At 43.8% G+C, this 23,511-nt stretch overlaps 1 protein-coding gene across 1 annotated transcript; it reads left to right on the top strand.

Annotated features, from left to right (window-relative positions):
- The first annotated feature begins 3,499 nt into the window (after window positions 1-3,499).
- nr6a1a (nuclear receptor subfamily 6, group A, member 1a) lies at window positions 3,500-22,708 on the top strand. Its single transcript, XM_069166254.1, is given in 10 exon segments — window positions 3,500-3,666; window positions 13,796-14,026; window positions 15,043-15,098; window positions 15,891-16,051; window positions 16,778-17,005; window positions 18,402-18,656; window positions 19,770-19,891; window positions 20,011-20,163; window positions 21,648-21,739; window positions 21,742-22,708. Coding segments are annotated over 10 exon segments (1,353 nt in total). The 5' UTR covers window positions 3,500-3,650; the 3' UTR covers window positions 21,781-22,708.
- Window positions 22,709-23,511: the final 803 nt, after the last annotated feature.

The following is a 23,511-nucleotide window of genomic DNA, read 5'->3' on the forward strand; positions in this document are numbered from 1 at the left end:
CCGAATATGTTGGATCTCATTTCAACCAGCAAACACTAGAAACCAAGTGTCCAAGAGCTCCGCTGTAACATTTATTCACATGGCTGAGCTCCACCCAATCCAGCTGATTAAGCATCTTTTATGTGAACAATAACAACCTCATACTCAACACACACACTCAACCAGTAGCTGCCAGGTAGCTCCAGAGCTTCTGGTTGGAGACCTCTGCTTTGTATTTGGGTTTTTGCATTTAAAAAAAAAAAAAAAAAAAAAAGCAGAAAATTTTACATTTTGTTTTTTTTAAGTTTATATATTGATGATAAGAATAAGAATGGCAATATTTTTGACTTAAAATATATTACAATGTATGAATTATGGAAGAATTAGTTAAAAAAAAGTGTAGTTTTTTGCAAGAAGAAGAAACATGGTTAACGGTAGCTATCGGACCAGCAGCCTCGCCGCCGTCCCGTCGACTTCAAGGTTAAAGGCTACGTGAAGCTGATTATGCCGTTCATCTTCGCTTAAGGTCATGGGTAACATACGTGTGCCCCCCCCCCCCTCCGTCTTCTGCACGCCACTGGTTTGATTTCCTATTTAGCATCGACATAGCGAATGGGAAAAAAAAAAAAAAAATCCCGTTAGTTACGGTGAACATTCAGGATTTATTTCTCTCTCCCGACTGTTTAAACACAAAACCGGTCAGAATGATTCACGCGCTCAAATCTGCGATGTTAAAGACGTATCCGATTACAACACCTAAGCTCCCCACCCCACCCCACCCTTTTGCCTTTGACACAGTGACATATGGCAGCAGTCTCTTATGGTATTAGTGTAAAAGGAGGGGTGTGGGGGGGGGGGGGGGGAGGAGGGGGGTGAGACCGCCTTTGATCAACGCAGGCGTGGTTACACTCTCATACTTCTACCTGAAACATCGACGGCGTGTCTCCGAGTTTCTCGCCGCGGCCTAAAAAAAAAAAAAAATCCCCAAAACTTTAAAAAATGTTCTATTTTTTAATTTGTTTTCCTCCCGCTTCTATTCATTCACAATATAAATCTCTCTCTGTGATGTCTTTTGAATGTGAAAAGCTCCTTATATATGTGACTTAGTGGCGGGAGCCCGGCGGTCATTAGCATTCACATAGGGGGCAGGGGGACCCTAGGGTGGTGGGTGGGTGGGGGTGGGGGGAGTGAACAAGTGTTATTAAGCAGGGTGGAGCTGCAGGGAGATAGGAGGAGGAGGAGGATGAGGTGGAGGAGGTGGTGGTGGTGGTGGTGGTTGGGTGATCGGGGCTGGTCCTCGGCAGTTTGAGGTCAGTCAGGAGCAGGTAGAGCAGCAGCAGCTAAAAGTGGGAAACGCTGGTGAAACACTGGATGGTTCTCACTGTGGTCCCCTCAGCCGGCCGCTGGAGGGGATGAAGGAAGAGAGCCCACTGGATGGTAAGAACACGTCTTCTGCAGCGCTTTTATTTTGCAAAAGAATTTCTGAGGTCGGTTACCACGGCGCCCGGAGGGCGGGGGGGGGGGGGCGGTTTTAAAACCTGAAATGCAGCTTTTTTTTTCTTGTTTTTTTACTGTAAAGGGTGAACGAGTTCAAAGTAAAATAATACAAAATAAAAGGTTTCTAGAACTGTTTTCTTTTGTAGTGTTTCATCACAAAAAACAAATCCGTATTTGTTTTCTTACCTGTTTGCACAAAACTGAACAATATGATTCTACAAAAAGAAGCTTAAAAACGGTTTTAGATGTCGTCCAAGCGCCGGAAGTTTGTACTTCGGTCTAAAATTCACCAATTTTTTTAATGGACTCTGGAACTACCGAATCAAAGATGACAGACATCGATATTTCATAGTTGTTTTATATGTTGTGAGGCACTGCAGCACAACATCTCAAAAACTTGACTTCTACTTTGAATCGGTAGTTCCAGGGTCCATTAAAAAATTGGTCGATTTTAGACCGAATTCCTCTTAAGACAAACTTCTTGTGTTTGGACGACATCTAAAATACAGTTTTTAGCTTCTTTTTGCTGAATCATTTTGTCCAGTTTTTCTGCAGCGCCTCTGACAAAAAGACATTTTGGTTTCAGTACCCAGTCTACGTTTTACTGAAGAGGCAAAGACTCATCTCTTTTACATTTGCATTTTTCATTTTTGGTTTCCGAGGCCTGATTGAAGTGAAACTGCTTCTTATTCTCTTTTACTGTCTCTAACCAGCAGTTAGTTTCTTTCTGTCTCTTTGTAGCTTGAAAGTTACTCTTGATTTTTGACATAAAACACATCAATGAGACTTTTTTCTTTTAAGACTTTATTGAGGAAAAAAGTGGACGTAAGACATGTAAACAGAGGGGGGGCGACAGCAGGGAACGTTGTGGTCGGATGGGATGGGATTTAGACTCGGTAGAAAGCTGAATTAAGTTTCCAAAATGATTTATTAGCACATTATCTGCAGCCTTGTGAAATAAATCGGCTCAATTTCCACGTTGCATTACATCCGTTGAACTCCTCTGATTACTGGAATGGTTCAAATTCTTCTCCTGGTATTAAATTAAAACCTTAAAAACGAATTTCTGTTCATCAAAATTCGATATTTAAAAGAAACGAATCCCCCTTTCGAAGGCCTTACAGTGACTCGGACATAACTCAACACCTTTACCTTTATTAAGTAGATATGATGCTATGCATATGCAAATAGGCTCCGCCCACCTCACTGCTAGTTGCTTGCAAGCGTGATGATATGGAAAACCGCACCCTGCAAAGTTGTATGGTTTGTTTTTGTTGGGGAGGGCGGGGGGGGGGGTGTGACGTATGAGACGTATGAAACCTGCATTCAAACAGCTGATATGTCTTCTAACATGGATGTTAGCATTTTACTTCGGAGGACGTCCTTTAAGAGATCCGACGAAAGTACGAACTCTGGAGGGAAAGTGTCACGCGGACGACGAGGATTTTAATGTTGGGAGGAATCAAACTTTGAGACTTGTTCTGCAGCATCGGTCCAATAACGGACCCAGAGAGACTGTGTGTGTGTGTGTGTGTGTGTGTGTGTGTGTGTGTGTGTGTGTGCGCGCGCGCATGCATGTGTGCGTGTGTGTCCCTCTGGACGATCCACTTTGCTTGTTGTGGAAACTTCCATCTTTTTTATTTAACCTGTTTCCACTGAGTGCTTCAATTAGTTAATATTGTGTGTGTTTTGGCATTTTAAAGTGTGTGTGTGTGTGTGTGTGTGTGTGTGTGTGTGTGTGTGTGCGCGCACACACTTTGGTCGCCTCCTTCAGAAGTGCCAGAGGCTTGAAAAGGAGGAGGGTGGGGAGGCTAATTTGGGTGAGGAGGAGTGTGGGGGTGGGGGGCAGTATTGTGGACTATCAGTTCCACTCAGATAACCCTCCTCCTTCCCTCCCCTCCCTCCCTCCCCTCCTCCCCGCTGGCTGTCATTGGAGCTGGCCTGACCCCGGGGGCTTGAACTCTGCCTCGGTCATGTGACCGGAGAGGCAGTAAAGTGACCAGCGGTGCTGCTGGTGGTCAGAAAGGGGCAGGCTGTCGAGGAAAGAGGCAGCAGGCGGAGAGGAGACAAGAGACAAGAGACAAGAGACAGAGACAGAGACAGAGAGACAGACAGGAAGGACAAGTCATGAGGAGACCGGGCCAGCCGGCTGCTTGAACGGGGAGAAGCATGAGATGGAAACATGGGAAGGTAAGACGACAGCCGAGGACAGCTAACAGCATTATTACATGTGAATGGAGGGAGGAGGGAGGGGGAGAGGAGGGAGGAGGGAGGAGGGAGGAGGGAGGAGTGTATGTGTATGTGTGTGTGTGTGTGTGTGTGTGTGTGTGTGTGTGTGTGTGTGTGTGTGTGTGTGTGTGTGTGTGTGTGTGCTTTCACTGGTTTGGTTGAAGCTGATTTCTGTCCTTCAGTTTGGTTTGTAGCTTCATAATCCAACCAGTTTTTCTTCAGTTGTAATTATTTGATGAAATACTAATTCTATCCAGATATATATTTGTATATATAAATAAATATATAAATATACGTGAGGCTTTTTACGTGAATGAGGGGATTAGCCTTTTAACGCTAGGTCATGATTTTGAAGAGAAATTTCTGCGTTTCGAGTGTTTTGTTTACGTTGACGACGTAGGTGTTGATCGTTGGCGTCCTCCGATCAAAAACCTCCCAACGACTTCTTTCATGTCAGTTTTGTATTTACGTTTTGAGATTTTTCTTTTTAACTTTTGCTTTTTTTTTTTGTTGTTGTTGTTTTTTTTTGTCTCTTCATTAGCAAAATTATTCAAAGTGCAACAATAAGGAAATCAAAATAAACAAAAAGAATAAGCTTTTTTTTTTGAGTCAGTTTTTCACACCACAATCCCACCCACCAAACTGCTCCCCCCCCCCACATCTCCTTCGATCCCCCTCCCCCCTCCTTCCTCTTGTATTGCAGGAATGCGATCCTTTCTCGCTCTTTAGATAATCCCCATATGGCCGAACTTTATCCCAGCTTCCCTCTTTATTGGTTCCAGAGTTTTATTTTGTATTTTTTTAAATGTTGCGTTTAAAAGCCACCGAGTGTCTCTGGGGGGGTTGTTTTTTTATTTTTATTTTTTTATTTTTTATTTATTTATTTATTTATTTTTTTTTTTTTTGGGTGTCCTTCAATTGGATGTTTTTTTTCCTTTGAAGGACTTCTTCCGTGTTGTGATGTGGAAAGGAACCATGTTTACTGTATTCACCCCCTCCCCCCCTCTCCTCCTCCTGAAGAAGAAGCTTCATGTTAACCCCCTCACCCCCCCACCCCCCCAACCCTTCAGCCTGCAGCAGCCTTGTTGGTTTTGTGCTCCAGCTGATTGCACACATGCAAAAAAAAAAAAAAAGAGAAAGAAAACAACATGCAGAATGTTTTAAGTCCCAAAAGAATTAAAAAAAAAAAAAAAAAAGCGTAAGAAGGAGAGAAAAAAGCGCCAGAGCTCGTTGGATGTGAATGCAGCGGCCCTGTGGGGGATCAATAGTAAAGCCAGTGGTGGGGGGAGGAGGAGGAGGAGGAGGAGGAGGTCAGGGGCTCCTGTGACTCTGGTAACGCTCCACTATAAATAGCCAACATGACTATGTCCTCACACCACCTCCTATCAGAACCTCCTTCCTTGTCTTGGCTGAAACGGATCGTCCGGGCGGTCCGACCGAACCAGCAGGTCCGGCATGTTCTGCATCTTTGTCTTTCAAGGGTGTGTTATTTCAACTGGCCCTTTCTGCACCCCCCCCCCTTCTTCCCCCCTCCCCCAGCAGCAGCAGCACAAACACACTCACACAAACACACACACTCAAACACACACAGGCCTGTCTTATCTGATGCATTTGTTAAAGAGCCGGCATTTCTTTTGTTTTCATGCTTTTTTTTTTTTTTTCTCCACAAAGAAAAACGTTTCATTTTGCACCTTTTTCCAGAATATTTTGTGAATGTCACATTATCAGTTAAGAGTTTTTTTTTTTTTTATATCCTGCTGGTTTCCTCTGTTGTTTCGAGAAACCTCCCCGTAACCTCCCTCCCTTCCTTCTCCTCCCCTTTATCACAGAGGGAGACTCAACATTCATTAACAGCTCTTTTATACTAGCTTGTATCACAAAGCACGGGCCGTAAAAACTCCCCACGCAGGAAAAAAAAAAAAAAAAGAGTTAAAGGAGTTTCTGACGTTCAACGTGCTTCATTTCTGCAGTCAGGCAAATTTTAAAGGCAGGAAATGAGAAGAAATCGCAGAGTTTAACACCAAAGTTCACTTTTAGTTTTGCGATTTATAGTAAATAACCAAAATCAGCAGCTGTAACATTTAAGAGTCCAGACCAACTAATTTCAGTGTTTCATGGAGATATTTGATTTAGAATTTACATCCAGTTAAAAAAACAAAGACGGACTTCCTCACATTATTCTCACAAAGTGGCTCCAGTAGCATGTAGCATGTAGCGTGTATCTTTATTTTGTTGTGCGCGCTATTATTATTATTATTACTCAAAGCTAATGGGGGGGGCTGTAAGAGCCGGGGTTTGGATTGTTTATCAGGAATGGAGATGTCAACAGGTCGCCTTTGTCTGTTGACACCCCCAACCACTAACCCCTCCCCCACTCCCCTCTCTCTCTCCCTCCCTCCCCCCCCCCCACTGATCTTGCAACTGCATGCATGTTAAACTTTTTCAAAGATTACCATCACAGTGAGGCCTGCAGGGAATGCTGGAGGCTTCCTCAAGATGCCTTTAACCTCTGCTGATGGAGGTCCATGTAACATACCAGTCATAGTATCGGGCTGTGTGTGTGTGTGTGTGTGTGTGTGTGTGTGTGTGTGTGTGTGTGTGTGTGTGTGTGTGTGTGTGGGAGGGGGAGGGGGTGCTGGAGTCCTTTTACCCCCAGGTGGGGATAAGTTTCAGAGGAGGAGAAAAAGATATGAGGAGGAGTTGAAGAAAAGGAGGAGGAGGGTGGAGCGGAAAAGTACAGCAGATTCCTGCAACCCCCACTCCCCGCCCCCACTCCCCCCCCCCACCCTCCTCCACCATCTCAGCTGGGCATGATTGTGATGGAAAGCCTGAGACACACAAAAAAAAAAACCTAAGGAGAAGAAACCCTGTCTTCTGTGGGCCACTCAAAAGGGGGCGGGGGGGGGGGGGCTGCTTTACACCATACACCGACCTTTTGTGTGATCGGGGGGGCGGGGGGGGGGGGTGTTTTGTTTGCAGCGGATTTTCTTTAAAAACAAAAAAACATTTTGGTGGGAATTACAATTTTTTTAAAGTGCTACCTGATAAAAGAATAAATGTTTAATCACTTACTGTGATAATAATCATGCTGCAACATCACAGAAATATTTTAATTATGATCTTTTTAATTTTTTTTATTGAAAAGTAAAAACTAGACTGGAATATAGAAACAACGACGACATCAGCTGTCAAAATATGAGCTTTCGATGCTGTTTAATTCATGTTCATTCAACACAGACCGACTGGATGCACAAAAACAAAGTGAAGTCTCTAATTTAAATATACAGTAATATGTAATCATTTCCTTTGATAATAAGCATTTAATTAGAAACTTTTATTGTGAAGGACACATTTTCCGCCAAAAACGCTGCTACTTCTGTTTATTTTCCAGTTCGGTTTCTTTATTTTGGTGATGAGAGAAGAAGTGTGCTGTTTGTAAATGAGGAGTTCTTCTTGTTCAGAGATTTATTTTTTTTAATTTTTTTAACAATACTTTACTTTGACTCTTTCAGCACAGCTTCTGCTGCCGAATTTTTTTGCGTCAAAATTTTGGGAATTAATTAATTTTTTTTTTTAAATTCTTCGTTTCACGCAAATATTACGGCGTTCGGAGGGATTTAAAAAAAAAAAAAAAAAAAATTGAATAACAGGTTTCCTTCATGACAAGTGATGAAGATGTCACTCGGTCGCCGGGGGTTACAGTGAATATCTTTTAGGGACCTACTTGTGAGCTGGGAAGGAAACAAGAGGCGCTTCACTTGTATCTCCTGGTTTGTGTTAGAAGTTTGGAATGAAACCCGGGATGACCTCTGGGAAACAATGCAGCCTTTAATGAGCCTTTAGGAGAGGGGGGGGGGGGGGGTTGACGGTGTGTGTGTGTGTGTGTCACCCCTACACACACACACACACACACACACACACACAGAGCATCGGGGGTTCCTGAGAGAGAGGGTGGAGTTCAAGATGAAGCAGAGCTTCTTTTTTATGACTCTTCATCGTCACCTCGGGGGGGAATTTATCGTCACGTCTCCTTTTTACGACCTTGTGATTCGCAGCTCGAATATTTCTGAATGCAGCTCAAACGGCTCGTCGTGTCAATGAGAAATATTTGTGTAAGAATTCCACCTGAAACGTGGGAACGTTCTTCCGGATTCACCCGTTCGTCTCTAAATGTTTAAATTCAAGCTTTTGTTGCGCTCTTCTGTGTATTTTAAGGGAGTTTTATAGTTTGGGAGATTTTAAAATGGTAAAATCCTACATTTCCCACGATGCATCTGCCTCCATCCACTTGTAACAGCTTGTAAACACACTTTTTCTGTTTTTCTGCAGAGACCCTGAAGGCATCGTGTAGCTTCCACGGGCTGAGTGTGAATGACCAGTAAACTCATCTTCATGTGTATCAATCAATCAAACTTTATTCATAAAGAGCTTTTCATACAGTTTCGGTGCAGTTCAAAGTGCTGAACAGATGATTGATGGGCCAATAATAAGACGGACAGTTAAATTAAATTTAAAAAATTTCAAACAACAATTTGAGATCGATGAAAGATGCATGATGAAAATGTAGCCGATAGGTTAAAAGCTAAAATAACAGTAAGAGAAGCAAAATAAAGTGAAATAATAACTAAAAAAAATAGATAAAAGAATAAAAAATGAAGACAGTGAAATGCATTAAAGAGATAAAAGCTGTAATATTAAAAAGTAAATGAGTTAAATAGGAGCTGGGATAAAAGGTTAGAATAAGAATATGTTAAAGGAAATAAAAGAATGATGGAATAAGGTATGAAAATGTGAATAGAATAAATAAAGGAATAATAATAAAAGAAGTAAATTTAAAAAGTAAATCAAAAGAAAATGTCTCTTTTTAAATCCTCCCTGACTGCATCTGTCGGTTAGAATAATATCTACTAACATGAATTACACTCACCTGTGCAAAACAATACTTTAATAGTTTGATATCGTAAGATAACAGCTGATTATCCTGTCGAAGCACCGTGTTGAAATACCTCTTTTATTTTGTCTTTAGCACCAAAGTTGCTTCATTTTAAACTACAAATACCTTGAATGCTTTTTCTACTTCCACATGAGGAAATGGCCCCTTTTATTTTGTAGATTTTCCAGTCTAACCAGAACATTAGGACTCTTAGGCGTCACTGGGAGAACCACAAGTAAAAAAAAAAAAAAAACACATCCTGTTCTATTATATTGGTGTTCGAGGCCGAGGCTGATTATGTCCAGAGTATTTTGGTCCGCCGTGCTTTTATTTTGAAAGGCTGATATTTGTTCCTTCATATCAGAGTGGGACAAGCGGTGGGAGGAGCCTCCGCCACATGTTAGAAATGCCACCTGGTTGCTGGGAGTCGGGGAAACTTCATGAATATTTAACTGTCAGGATGAGGAGGAAGAGGGGGAGGAGTCAGAGGACGTGACACGCTGAGATCAAGTGTGCTGGAGGTGTGAATCGGCCCCGTTTTATATGGCGGCCATGCACTTGAAAGACGGGTGATAGATTTGGCAAATCAGGCTGATAGCTTTTTGTGTTTGTTTTTTTTTAAAAATTTTTTTTTTTTTGAAGGAAGTATACAGTTTTAAACGTTGTTGTCCGAAACGGGACGACAGATGTCAATCATTTGATCTGCCGCGTGTTTTAATGAGGCGATCGGTATTCAGTGTCGTTTTTAAAACTTTCAGCTGGAAGTGGAAAAGTTTGTTGGGTCTTTGATTCTTTCATGGAGGTGTCGCTCTGCTTTATTCTAAAGCTCATCAGCTCCTAAAGCTCTTTATGTATTCAGAGCCGAAACTGAACTGTCCCTCAACTCGCATCCCAGAATATTTCTGTCGCACTCGCTGCAGAAGGAAAATTAATTCAGAGGACTTTCCCCACTTTTATTTCAGTGGGGCGTTAAATTCATGAACCTCAGCAGGTCCTTTAAATCTGACGCTTATTTTCTACACTAATTGGTTAATTAAGAGATTTTTTTTTTTTCCCCCTGAAAACGTTTTCCAAATTTTATCCAAACATGTGAGTTTTAACTCACCCTTAAGAGTCTGGTTGGTTTCTGGGCCAACAAATATTCACTGAAATGATAGTGAGGTTGTCATTTTGGCCCCGACAACAAATTACAACAAAAACAATAATATCAGGTGTCTTCGAGGGAGTTTTTTTAATCTAGCGGTGTAATGATGCTTAAAAAAACCACGTTCCTACAAATCATGTCTAATGATCTAAAATAGTTTCTAAAGTTTTATAGTGCAGGTGGACGACATCCTTTAAAGGGTTAAAAAGAGCTGAAAAATGAATATATTTACTATCATATAGTGAATGTTGTCAACTCGTTTCAACTTTCAAGGTGAAAAACTTTTAAAAAAATCAAACCATTCAAAGATGATTAAATATCTAACCCGACTTAAATTCATCTTTAAAGACAAATATAAACATCACATGTAACTTCATGTCCCTTTACAAAGTTCATTCTTTTAATTAATGAGCCTTCATTCAGATGTTTTTTTGTGACTTTTTTTCTTTGGCGTTCATCTTAACTTTCATCTTTTGGAAACGTTGTCGATGGCTCGACGATAACTTTGTTACGTCGCTGTGAGAACGGCGATAATCAGCTGTTTAAGAAACTAACGGGATTTATTAATAGAAAAATTAAAAAAAAAATATCTCTCTCTCGGAGTCGACTTAACCTCAGCGCCATCAGTATAGAGTTAATCATCAGAATAGTTAAATTGTAATCCCGGACGGGCCCCCGGCGTGACACCCCCTTTGTCTCTGTACAGTATTTCTGCCCCTGCAGGTCCTCAAATTTAAACCTCACACCATTTAAATGGTAATCTGTCTCCAGGCTTTAGAAGTCCTCCATTCACCATTCATTATCTGGGAGAGGCTTTATGCCATATGCCCTCACAAACCCCTCCACCCACCCTCCACCCTCCACCTCCTTCTAATTACACGAACCCTGAACCCCCCCCCCCCCCCCCCACCTCCTTTCCTCCTGTCTCTGGGAGGCTTAACTCAGCTCAGTCACATGCCTCTGATGAGCTGCCCCTTTAAATCACACACACACACACACACACACACACACACACACACACACACACACACACACACACACGAGCCCTTAATCCTGCTCATTTGAATATTAATGATTATGTTACTCCGGCCTGTTTATTGGCACAATATTGTGCCGTCTAATCAGCGAGGGTTGGCGGGGTCGAGCGTTTACAGCAGCCGCCGGGTCGGGTTTCCTCGAGCCGCTTCCCACGAGGGTAAACAAGCGTGTGTGTGTGTGTGTGTGTGTGTGTGTGTGTGTGTGTGTGTGTTTCTCCTCTGCTGCTTCATCCAAACACACAAAAATGGGTTCAAGAGTCACAAATGAGCCGCGTTCACATCCGTTTGATCGGATCGCAAGTGGGCGGCCTCGTTATTTTGGAGAACGGGGAAACACATCCCGGGGCCACATTTAAAGGTCCCACATTAAAGGTCCACCTACTCGGCTGACATCCTTTAAATAAGCAATTCAAATACACCGAGTGCAGCTCGTGTTTTAGCGTCACGTTACCAGCAGGTTTTCGTACTTTGTGCACCTTAAGATCTCAAGCTGCTTCATATTTTATTTATTTTCAGAGATTCAGCGTCTGTTGCGGTGTGACGTCATGCTCGTTTCACTTCTTCTGGGTTTACTCTTTTTTGTTGTTGTTGTTGCTGTTGCTGTTGTTGTTGTTGTTGATGACCTCATCTGTAATTTCTTACACTCATCCGACCCACAGCTGTGGAAGAGGCCCCGCCCCCCTTCGCACTGTTCATTAAGGCACCGCAGCGCAGGGCCCGACCTTCTCTCAAACCCGCTGCAATAATTCAATAATGTGAGCCTGAACCGGTCGAGTCTGACGGTTCACGTTGTAAATGACCGTTTCTGGATGTGAGTTTATTTACTCACTCGGTGTAAACAGGCTCATTTCTTTAACATTAGTTGGATTGTTGTAAGACATACTGAAGGTGGACAACCTGATGGCCATCCATCCACTTTTCTTTTCTTTTTTTTTCTTTTCTTTAACGTATTCCCACCAGAAAAATCCAGATTTGGGAATGGAATATTCATAATTAACGTGTTTATTTGTGTATAATCACCGGAAACTTAAGAATCATTTGTGTTTTTTTCAGAACCTTAAAATAATTCCTTCATATCTGCACAGTGAGTGAAGTCTGCCGTGTTTCTACTGGAGCCCAGAAGGGACAAAACCACAAACAGACTGTAGAAGAGGGACTTCTCTTGTGTTTAGAAGCGACCCGCAAATAATGATATATTTTAAAGTAAAATGCACCAAAATTTCAATTTAAATATGATATAATCACACAAAAAAAACCATCAAGACAACAGCTTTGACTTTGTCTTTCTGACTTAAGGAAGTGGAACTTTTTGACACGTTACATAATAATAATATTATAATAATAATAATGATAATTATTAAAACGAACGTACAGTAATCTTAGTTTAATGGAATAAAAGTTAACTTGCAGTAAAATGTCACAGAATTAAAAAGGGCAGCGTGACGTCAATCCTCAACATCAGAGGATGTTTATGAATGTTTGCAGGTTGTTTGTTTGTTTGTGTGAATGTGACCTGTGAACTGTTTGTATCAGTCGGTGAGTCTCCAACCGAGTCGGTCTCAGGAAGCCTGTTAGTCTGTCTCCATTATCGGCTTTCAACCACATCATCCCAGAGGAGGGTAAAGGTCTCTCTCTCTCTCTCTCTCTCTCTCTCTCTCTCTCTCTCTCCCCCCCTCTTCATCCATCTTCCTCTTCAACCTTCTTCATCGGCTGCCCACTCGACAGCAGAAGCTTCAGGAGCTCAAACGTGCCCAAAGAGGGTTTCATGACACTTGTTGCTATGGCAACAAAAATAATGACAATTATTTAATTTATATTTATCTGTGCAGAGATTCGTTAGCTCACCTGAAGAAGAACAGAGAGGGCTGACTGTGATGTCATCACAGGAAGTGATTTTAAGGGAAGCCAAAATCAGATGTCAATCAAAGCAACAGGTGATTCACAACTCCTCAAGAAAAAAAAAACAAACAACCCTGAAAACAAAAGAGACTCAAAGAATAAAACTTCAACCGAGTTACTTTTCTTTCTTTTATTTGTCTCGTTTAAATCAGTTTTTGTTGCCTAAAGACTTCAAACGATCCAATGAGTCGAAATACGTGTGCGAGAAGTCACATAAAAAAATTAAAAAAAAAACCTCACTCGAGTCGGATAGTTGACGCAGCAGATCCAGAAAAATATCATCTTTTAAAATCCACTTGTCAAAACCTGCTGCCTACATTTCCCATGATGCAACTGGGAATTGGCTGACATAGTGAAGTTAATTCCCTCCGCCGAACCGACGACTCATGAAGCCGCAATCGACACCGTTTTTAATGTACTTTGTTCAGGACATCCTGTTCCTGCACCACTTCCTTAAATACCCCCCCCCCCCCCCCCATCACATGTGTTCCCCATTTACCGCCCTGCCTCGTTCCTGTCCACGACGACTTCTCACAGTTTTGACAGATCAGCAAAAAAAAAGAAAAAGCTCCTTTAGGAAATGAAGGTGACGGATAATGAGTGGGAACATCCAACGGGGGGAGGGGGGTGAGGGGGGGGGGTCTTTAAGGTGCGACCTGGGATGCCGGAGATTTTTGGTGTAGTGCAACACTTTAGGTTGCTCTCTCTCTCCACGCGACACCGAGGAGAGAAACGAGAGACCGTAAACGAAGCGTTCGCGTCGTCGGAGCCGCTGAATAAAACATCCCCGCGGAAAGAAAAAAAAAGACGTCCGGCCGCCTCTGGTTCCACCTCCACTTTCACAAAGTGAGAGTTAGAGCTTAAAAGAGTGCTTCCGGATTATCCGGCGCCCGACGAGCTCTTAAGCCCCGACCGCCCCCGTGATCTCAATTAAAATCGAGCGCCTTCAGCGAGCTTCCTGCACACACTTTTTTTTTTTTTTTTTTTTCTGGATGAATCAGTGAAAGTGGGTGGAAATGCTTCTTAAATCCTCATCTGTTTCTTTTCTCTCCCCCCCCCCCCCCCCCGACCTTGCAGATGATCCAGCTGACCAGCGTACTTGCCTCATCTGCGGGGATCGCGCCACGGGCCTGCACTATGGCATCATCTCCTGCGAGGGCTGCAAGGGCTTCTTCAAGCGCAGCATCTGCAACAAGCGCGTGTACCGCTGCAGCCGTGACAAGAACTGCGAGATGTCGCGCAAGCAGCGCAACCGTTGCCAGTACTGCCGCCTGCTCAAGTGTCTGCAGATGGGGATGAACCGCAAAGGTAACACCAAAGGCACTATAAAAAAAAAAAGTGCTTTTAAAACAGCCGAACATCGTGAAGTCTACCTGCAGACGATTTCGTACCTTTATAAAAAAAAAAGAAAGAAGAAAGGTGGACATGGGCGGGGCTTATACCAGCAGATGCAGCTGTATGAAAGGAACACATCCATATAAAGCATTCAGGAGTTATTCAACAAGAACAGGTTGACCTTTATTATAGCGCCCCCTAATGGCCGACACGTGGAAAATCTTTATAGAAAAGAACTTTGAGGGCTCCTTAAAAAAAAATTAAAAATTCAAGACGAAACAACAAACTAAAAAGTTACTTTCAGTTCTGAAATATTCAAACTTGACGTGCAGAGAAGGATTTACCTGACAGGAAGTCACTTTAACCGGGCTTCCAGATGTCCGCCCCCCTCTTCCATATGTCCCTCCCCCCCCTTCCAGATGTCCCACCCCCCCCACACACACAGACGAGTGAGACCACTGAAGAGGTTAATAAAAACAGCTGCCTCGGTTTTCCAGGCTTCAACCTGATCTCAGCGTCCTACACAAGGCTGAAACACATCAGTTCTACCCATAAACCTTTGCACATACTCACTTCTGGAATGCGCGCGCACACACGCACACACGCACACGCGCACACGCGCACACACGCACACGCGCACACACACACACACACACAGCAGACCGGAGCTGCAGCATGTCCTCAAAACACTTTTGTTTTCTATGTGCACACGCTGCCCCCTAGTGGGAGGAAGCAGGAAGTGACCGCTCCTTCAGTTCATTAAAAAAAAAAAAAAAGATTTATTCTCCAAATCCTTCAAATTGAAGCAAGCTTGTCTTGATGCATGAAATACATTTTACTTTAATCAACCATCTTCAGGGGAGGAAAAAGAAAAACATGTCCGCTTGCCAAGAATTTCAGCCACTAGGTAGAGCTGTGATACTGATCATGTTAAAAGCACCAGATGTTGATTTCTTTTCTGTTTTTCTTTCTCTTTTCTTTTCTTTCAGCAATCAGGGAGGACGGCATGCCGGGAGGGAGGAACAAAAGCATCGGGCCCGTGCAGGTAAGTTACCTGACCTCGCTGTCATTCACGTTAAATAACACCGAGCCGCCAGCGCGAATAACCGCTCACCCACACGAGAGTTGAGCTCTGACCTTTCGTTACATCATCGGTATAATCGTTGATTATTTCCACTATTCAGCGCCGGCTTCATTATTGAACACGCGCACACAAACGGTCGGGGAAAAGAAAAAGAAAAAACCCCGTGACACGAGGATAAGTACCGCCGAGGCTCCACTCAACGAGTCCAAAACACAGAAAACATCCGCCTCCGTTTAAAAGGCGTCTTTTAAAAAGGAGGGACCTCTCTTGTTGTTAATATGAGATGATGAGATGAATTGCCTGTTTCAGTGCTGAATTGATGGAGAGAAAAAAAAATTGACCTGAAGCCGCAGATCCGTTTTTCACCGGCACGCTTAAAGCCTTTAAAATAAAATAAAAGGCTTTCGTGTGTGTTTTTCTCTCCCTGCACTGACCTGCCTATTATTATTATTATGTTTTATACTCGTCCACACACACACACACACACACACACACACACACTCTTTCCTTTTCTTTCTTGTCCCCGCTTTACCTTCCCCGTCTCATTGTGCGGTTGCGTCCTTGCTCCTCAACATTTATTTTTTTTTTTAAATTCTTGAATTTTTGTATTTCTTTGTGAAAAGCAGCACAGTTGCTCGTCAACGCTTCATCAAAGCAAAGGAGACGCATGTTGCATGAAGATGCAGGAAAAAAAAAAGCAACCGCTTTTTGTGTGCGTTATCTTTTGTGATTTATTATTTTATTTTTTTTTAGATCACAGAGGAGGAGATCGAGCGGATCATGTCGGGACAGGAGTTCAAGGAGGACGCCCCGGAGCACACCTGGGGGAACAACGGCGACAGCGACCACAGCTCGCCCAGCAACGGAGCGTCGGAGGGCAACCAGCCGTCGCCCGCCTCCACGCTGTCATCCAAGTGAGTCGCTGAGATAATGAGCCGGCCCTGACAGTCTTAACCCCCCCCCCCCCCCCACCCCCCCCCCCCCACGCCCTTCCAGACTTTAGTTTCAGGCATTCATCGGCCCGAAAAAGAGAATGCCTTGAATATATTGCAGCTCCTCGGTCCTCGCCGATGATAGCGTGCGCACGCACACACACACACACACACACACACGCACGCACGCACACACACACACACACACACGCACACACACACACACAAAAGAAGAAAACTCGCTATCTGCTGTTCTCGCTGCGGAGAGAAGAAGCGCATTCATTGTTTATCTGCACTCATCAAGGACGAATATTGTCTATGATGGCGTTTTATTTCAGTCTCGTTGGGTCGTGAACGTCGTGTTTTTTTTTTATCTCTCATATTTCAGTGGAATACTTTGCGTTTGTTTTTTAATTTTTTTTTTTTTTTTATCAAGATTAAATCTGCAGAAAAATGAACAGCGATCGGAGAGAACACGCAGGTAGAAAGAAATGCGACGTTTTGTCCGCTGGTTTCCACGGAAGAAAAAAAAAATGCAAGGATTGCTGAAGGAAAAATAAGAACGAGAAGCGTTTTAAAGGTTAAAGAAGTCCTGTGCAGAGGTTTAGTTTTGAGCAACAAACCTCCTTATATGATTGCATCACGTGACCTTTGACCTCTGCGTGCGCCCCCACCCCCCACCCCACCCACCCCCCGATCCTCCTCCAGCCGCTCCGTGGAGGTGAACTACACGGTGGCCCTCAGGGATCAGTACATCAACACTTCCATGTCCACACACTACCAGCTGCTCCCTCACCTGTTCAGTTGCACCGCCCAGTCGGGCCTGCTGACCCCGCAGACCTGCACCCTCTACTCGCAGTCCCACCCGCTGGTGCAGCAGCTGGTGGCCGCTGAGGACCTCACCGCCCTCAAAACCCCCATGCTCGTCGAGGATGGGTGAGTCGATGATGAAAGAGAAAGGAGAGCATGCTTTGTCAATTTCAATTTGACTTCATGTGAAGTCATTAAGCAGAAATGTGGCTAATTTTGGAAAAATATTCTTATTTTAATTATTAATTTCAACTATTGATGATCATTTTCACTGTTATTTGTATGTTTACCGGGTAGTTTTGATCTGTAAAAGTCGTATTTTAAAACCTACAATAATCCATCCGTCATATTTGTGCTATTAATCTGGTTATCAAATATATGAAGTGGTGTAAAAAGCTTATTTGCCTCTAAATTGTGTGAAGGAGCTGAAGTTTTAGTCATATTTCAAATAAATCTGCTGTGTTTATTTCATTTTACAAAAATACATTAAATCTCAGCTAAATTTACAAAGTACTTTATTAAATATTTGACCTTTTGTCTGCTGCTGCTCGGTCTGTGTTGGTTTGGAGACTTTTGACAAATTGATCTGAAGGATGAACAGACAAGCAGACTGGAACATTTTCCTCGTATATGTAGAAAAATGCAGAGAATCAAACATTGGATCTGAGCCAGTTGAGTTTCCAACAAAGATAAATCATGTTTCTCTGAAATGAACCAGATTTAAAGTCGCTGCCTCCAATTAGAAAAATATTAAAATGAGAATTGTGGGTGCTGCTGTTTCTTTATTTTTTTACCAGCTTTTAGTGGGAGAGTCAGAAACTCTGCAGCAGCTTGTCAGCATTAAATTTGTACTCAACAAGCCACAAATATCTATAAATATATATCTACCAGATGTGTCTCCTCCTGACCAGCTGTCAGTGTATGTGCATATATATATATGTGTGTGTGTGTGTGTGTGTGTGTGTGTGTTGTGTTGTGTGTGTGTGTGTGTGTGTGTATGTGTATATATGTGTTGTGTGTGTGTGTGTGTGTGTATGTGTATATATATATGTGTGTGTGTGTGTGTGTGTGTGTTGTGTTGTGTGTGTGTGTGTGTGTGTGTGTGTGTTGTGTGTGTGTGTGTGTGTTGTGTGTGTGTGTGTTGTGTGTGTGTGTGTGTGTGTGTTGTGTGTGTGTGTGTGTGTTGTGTGTGTGTGTGTTGTGTGTGTTGTGTGTGTGTGTGTGTGTGTTGTGTGTGTGTGTGTGTGTTGTGTGTGTGTGTGTTGTGCTGTGTTGTGTGTGTGTGTGTGTGTGTGTGTTGTGCTGTGTTGTGTGTGTGTGTGTGTGTGTTGTGCTGTGTTGTGTGTGTGTGTGTTGTGTGTGTGTGTGTGTGTGTGTGTGTGTGTGTGTGTGTGTGTGTGTGTGTGTGTTGTGCTGTGTTGTGTGTGTGTGTGTTGTGTGTGTGTTGTGTGTGTGTGTGTGTGTGTGTGTGTGTGTGTGTGTGTGTGTGTGTGTGTTGTGCTGTGTTGTGTGTGTGTTGCAGGTACAAGGTGACCCAGGTGGAGCTCTTTGCCCTTCTCTGTCGCCTGGCCGACGAGCTGCTGTTCCGCCAGATCTCCTGGATCAAGAAGCTGCCGTTCTTCTGCGAGCTCTCCATCGAGGACTACACCTGCCTGCTCAGCTCCACCTGGCAGGAGCTCATCCTGCTGTCCTGCCTCACCATCTACAGCGCCCAGATCTTCGGAGACCTCGCCGACGTCACCTCCAAGTACACGCCGTGCGACGAAGAGCTGCAGAGGTGAACGGGAACGGAAACGAGATCGTTCAGAACCTCCGTCCGTCGGTGGTTTCAACCGAAGTCTATTTTAACTTGGTTCCTCGTTATTGAGATTGTGAAAAGAACTTTAGCAAAGAAATGTTTAAAATCATATGCTGACATTATCTTTTAAAATAACATTAGTTCGGTAAAAAAAAAAGCATCTTTCACCAGTTTATACCAGCTAACAAACCAGCTAACTACCAGCTAATTCTGCTAATAAACAACCAGACAGAAGTTTTCAACCAGCTAACAAAGAGCAACTTTCACGAGCATCGTCTGCCTCACTCTGCAGGACAATAAGTCAGCCGGGCTGCAACGTCACGTCAGCCATCAACGTTTACGTCAGAGAGAAATGACCCTCATTCATTAGCGACGATAACAATCTCGCCCACTAAAACTGCCTCCCGCGTCTCTTTTTTACGGCGCTATCTCACATTAGCCCGCACGAGATATTAAATGTTAGATTTACCACCGAGTCCATATTTCACAGAGAAAGGAAAGACGAGAGGTTTCCTCTGCGGGTTCGGCGCTCGGCAGGGACGAGTGTTGTGGTTGGGCGCCGGCCAGCGGAGCGGCCCTCCTTCAGGACGCATCTGTGGCTAGCACCGTCTGGCCCACGTAAAACATACCGTAATTCAGAGCGCGAACGGTCTGACCCCGCGACACACATCCTCCTAATATACGGCGCCGCTTCGCTCAATTTGCCCGTAGTTGAAGAGGTGGAGTGTTTGATTTACGCTGCAAGTTTTAGATTAGAAGCGTGAGAGCCGGAAGAATTGAGGTTTTTGACGAGTGCAATTAAAGTTTATGGATAAAAAGAAAGCTGTGGGATCAGGAGGATGTGTGGTGTTTTTTTTGAAGAGCTTTCGGTAGATCTGACACATCCCTCCTCCTCTCGTTTCTGCCTTGTTCATTGAAGCGTGGAAGCTTAAGATAATGGTGCTGAAGGGGATTTTGCTTCTTTTTTTATGACGTGCTGCTCCATTTCACAGCGGATTATAAAGTGGACAACGAAACCTGCTCAACTCTTCTTTTTTTTGTTTTGTTACTTTACTTTCTAAGAATTCCTCTGCGTGTGCGTGTTTCCCTCAGCTTCAGTGAGGACGGGATGGAGGTGATGGAGAGGTTGATCTATATGTTTCACAAGTTCCACCAGTTGAAGGTCAGCAGCGAGGAGTACGCCTGCATGAAAGCCATCAACTTCCTCAACCAAGGTAACCACGATAAACTCTCCGGCATTTAAAAAAAAAAATCCCAGCATGTCTTCCCCCACCCTTACTTTCCCGGCTGCCCCCCCACCTCTTTTTTTTTTCTTTCCCTGCTTCCCCACAAGATATCAGAGGACTGTCCAACATCTCCCAGCTCGAGCAGCTGAACAAGCGCTACTGGTACGTGTGCCAGGACTTCACCGAGTACAAGTACCCGCACCACCCGAAACGCTTCCCCGAGATCATGATGTGTCTGCCAGAGATCCGCTGCATTGCAGGTAAGGCCTCCTAGAGGTTGATCATGTCTGACACAGCTGCCTTCAGCCTGCTGGTAAGTGTAGAAAAAGTATTTTGTGTTTCAGATGGTAGTCAAAATGCTAATCTTTAGATTTTTTTACAGAGCTTTTTGTTCACTTTTACTCAGGCATAAAAAAAAGGGGCAGCTATTAGGCCCCACCAGGTAGTAAAATTTTCAACTGTGGTTTTGTGTTCACAATCTTACAACCTTTATTTACCCCCTTGTCGCTGTCTGAATACAAAAGAGTGACAAACAAAGTTGTCATCACCCATAAACCATCACAGGGACGAGATGGAGTCATTATTATTTGTTCACTGTTGGTTTTAGCAGATAACATTTAAAACAGCCAGGAAACTAACGGCCACAAAGTAACAATGACAAAGTAACATCCACAAAGTAACGCCGACAAAGTAACACCGACAAAGTAACGGCCACAAAGTAACAACGACAATCTAACGACAAAGTAACACCGACAAAGTAACGGCCACAAAGTAACGCCGACAAAGTAACACCGACAAAGTAACGGCCACAAAGTAACGCCGACAAAGTAACACCGACAAAGTAACGGCCACAAAGTAACACCGACAAAGTAACACCGACAAAGTAACGGCCACAAAGTAACGCCGACAAAGTAACACCGACAAAGTAACGGCCACAAAGTAACGCCGACAAAGTAACACCGACAAAGTAACACCGACAAAGTAACGCCGACAAAGTAACGGCCACAAAGTAACGCCGACAAAGTAACGGCCACAAAGTAACGCCGACAAAGTAACGCCGACAAAGTAACGGCCACAAAGTAACACCGACAAAGTAACGGCCACAAAGTAACACCGACAAAGTAACGGCCACAAAGTAACACCGACAAAGTAACGGCCACAAAGTAACGCCGACAAAGTAACACCGACAAAGTAACGGCCACAAAGTAACGCCGACAAAGTAACGGCCACAAAGTAACAACGACAATGTAACGACAAAGTAACACCGACAAAGTAACGGCCACAAAGTAACACCGACAAAGTAACGCCGACAAAGTAACGGCCACAAAGTAACGCCGACAAAGTAACGCCGACAAAGTAACGGCCACAAAGTAACACCGACAAAGTAACGGCCACAAAGTAACGCCGACAAAGTAACACCGACAAAGTAACGGCCACAAAGTAACACCGACAAAGTAACGGCCACAAAGTAACGCCGACAAAGTAACGGCCACAAAGTAACAACGACAATGTAACGACAAAGTAACACCGACAAAGTAACGGCCACAAAGTAACGCCGACAAAGTAACACCGACAAAGTAACGGCCATTAAGTAACACCGACAAAGTAACGGCCACAAAGTAACACCGACAAAGTAACGGCCATTAAGTAACACCGACAAAGTTTCCCACTTACTCCCAGTTGCTTATGAACGCAACCGTAAACTCTCTTCTTCTGCGTGTTTTTTTCCCCGTTGTCTTCGTAGGGAAGCTGGTGAACGTCCCTCTGGAGCAGCTCCCCCTTATGTTCAAAGCAGTCTTGCACTCCTGCAAATCCAGCCTGACCAGCCCCAGGAACGAAACTGGTCACCCTGCGTGACCGCCTCGTCCGGAAACTAAACCCCGCCCCCCTTCCCCCACCCCTCCCACCACGGCCGCCCGAGTCGAGGGACTGGTCCCCCCCCCTCTCGTGAATGTGACAAGCAGCTAGTTTGTTTTTGTTTTCTTGATATATTTATTACACGACAGAGCTGAATGTATGCTGATTTACACTGTGCACATGCTTCTGTACAAAACAAATGCTCGTAGATGCATTGGTCTTTGGAGTTTACAAGTGTGTATCCAGTTTGCTCGATGTGTCGGTGTTGCCATTGTTAGAGCTAGACTTTTAAGAGTTTATTTTATTCGGACGGGGGCGGCTGGACACACGTGACGAGCGTTTCGAGACTACCTCAGGAAGACGTTGTTGCTATTTTTTCAGGTACCTTTTTTTTCTCGCTGTGAAAATGAAGAGTTTGCCCGGTCTAAAACCGAAATCACCTGCGGATACTTTTTAAAAAAACATTTTTTAAGGCACCTCAATCAAGAGACTGAATGTTCAACGGAGCTGCGTAAAATCCGAGTTGTTTTCGTCACACCGAAAAAAAAAAAAAAAAAATGAATTGGCAAAAAAATGGGAGCCACTTTAATCTGCGTGGACTCAGATGTCCTGCTTCTGGGAGGCGGTCTTGTCAATTTAACATTCCATGAGTTCAGGTGACAGTTGATGGATCTGTGGGATCATTGAAAAAATGGAGCATACGGGTATTTTTTACAATCATAGAGTGGGGATGTAAGGCTTTATTATTGCAGGGGAAGGGGAGGATCGGTAGGTTTGCTGTTGTTGTTTTTTTTTGTTTTCTTCTTTCTCGACCAAAGTGTTATGCAATGATTTTTTTTTTATTTTTTTTTTCAAACAGCTTGACAGCTCGATGAAAAAGGAAAAAAAAAAAAAAAGAATCTTTCTTATCAATGAAGGATCAGGATAAGAACATTTAATCAATCTGTGTCAGAGCGGGAGGGAGGGTGGTGGTGGGGGGGCGGGCCCTCTGCTGGACACAAGTATGTCACCGGGTTTCATCCTAAATGCTGCTAAACGTGCGCATTCTCCTGCACACATATATGCATTGAGCAGACTTCTCGTCGGAGGGCTTTCTTTCTTTTTTCTTTTTTCTTTTTACTTTTCCTCTGTGCCACGTTGCCAGGGAAACGTGGCTACGTGTGGTTTTAAAGCGGCGGTCTGTGAAATCCTGCGTTCTTCGGTGAAATGCACTTACTTCGTGGGTTCGGATCAAAAACACGCCCGACCTTACTGGAACCGAAACTGAAATGAACCGTTAAAAGTCGCCGTTACAGGGCGATTGGAGGCGGCGTAGCGAGCTACCATCCGTTAGCGCTCGCTCCATTCAAAAGTTCCATCGGAGAAAAAAAAATCTACTTTTAACGGTTCATGCCGGTTGTGGAGGAACTTAGGCTGCTTTCAGGTCTTGTTCAGGTCCAATCATTTTTGCACAGACCCAAGACCGGTTGCAGTTTATGTCAGACCTCACCCAGATCTAAGGGGCCCCTAGAAAGACCTGGTTCAGGTCTGGTCCTCGGGGTGGTTTTAGTGGGCGATGTTGGCCCCAAACACCAAGAACCAGAATGTGCTTTATTTAGGATTATCACTTTAACCCGGCGAAGAGAGGACTCGGTGCGATGGATCCGGTCCAGACTGTAGTGTTTAGAGGCTTTAGGTGACTTCCCTCTGGCTCCGCATACCCTCTGTGACAGATATGCACATTGTTTAAAAAAAATTTAAAAAAAAAAAAA

This window comes from Embiotoca jacksoni, unplaced genomic scaffold (assembly GCF_022577435.1).
Source record: "Embiotoca jacksoni isolate LCO1_2020_lvr unplaced genomic scaffold, fEmbJac1.0.p SCAF_37, whole genome shotgun sequence".
Lineage (NCBI taxonomy): Eukaryota > Metazoa > Chordata > Actinopteri > Embiotocidae > Embiotoca > Embiotoca jacksoni.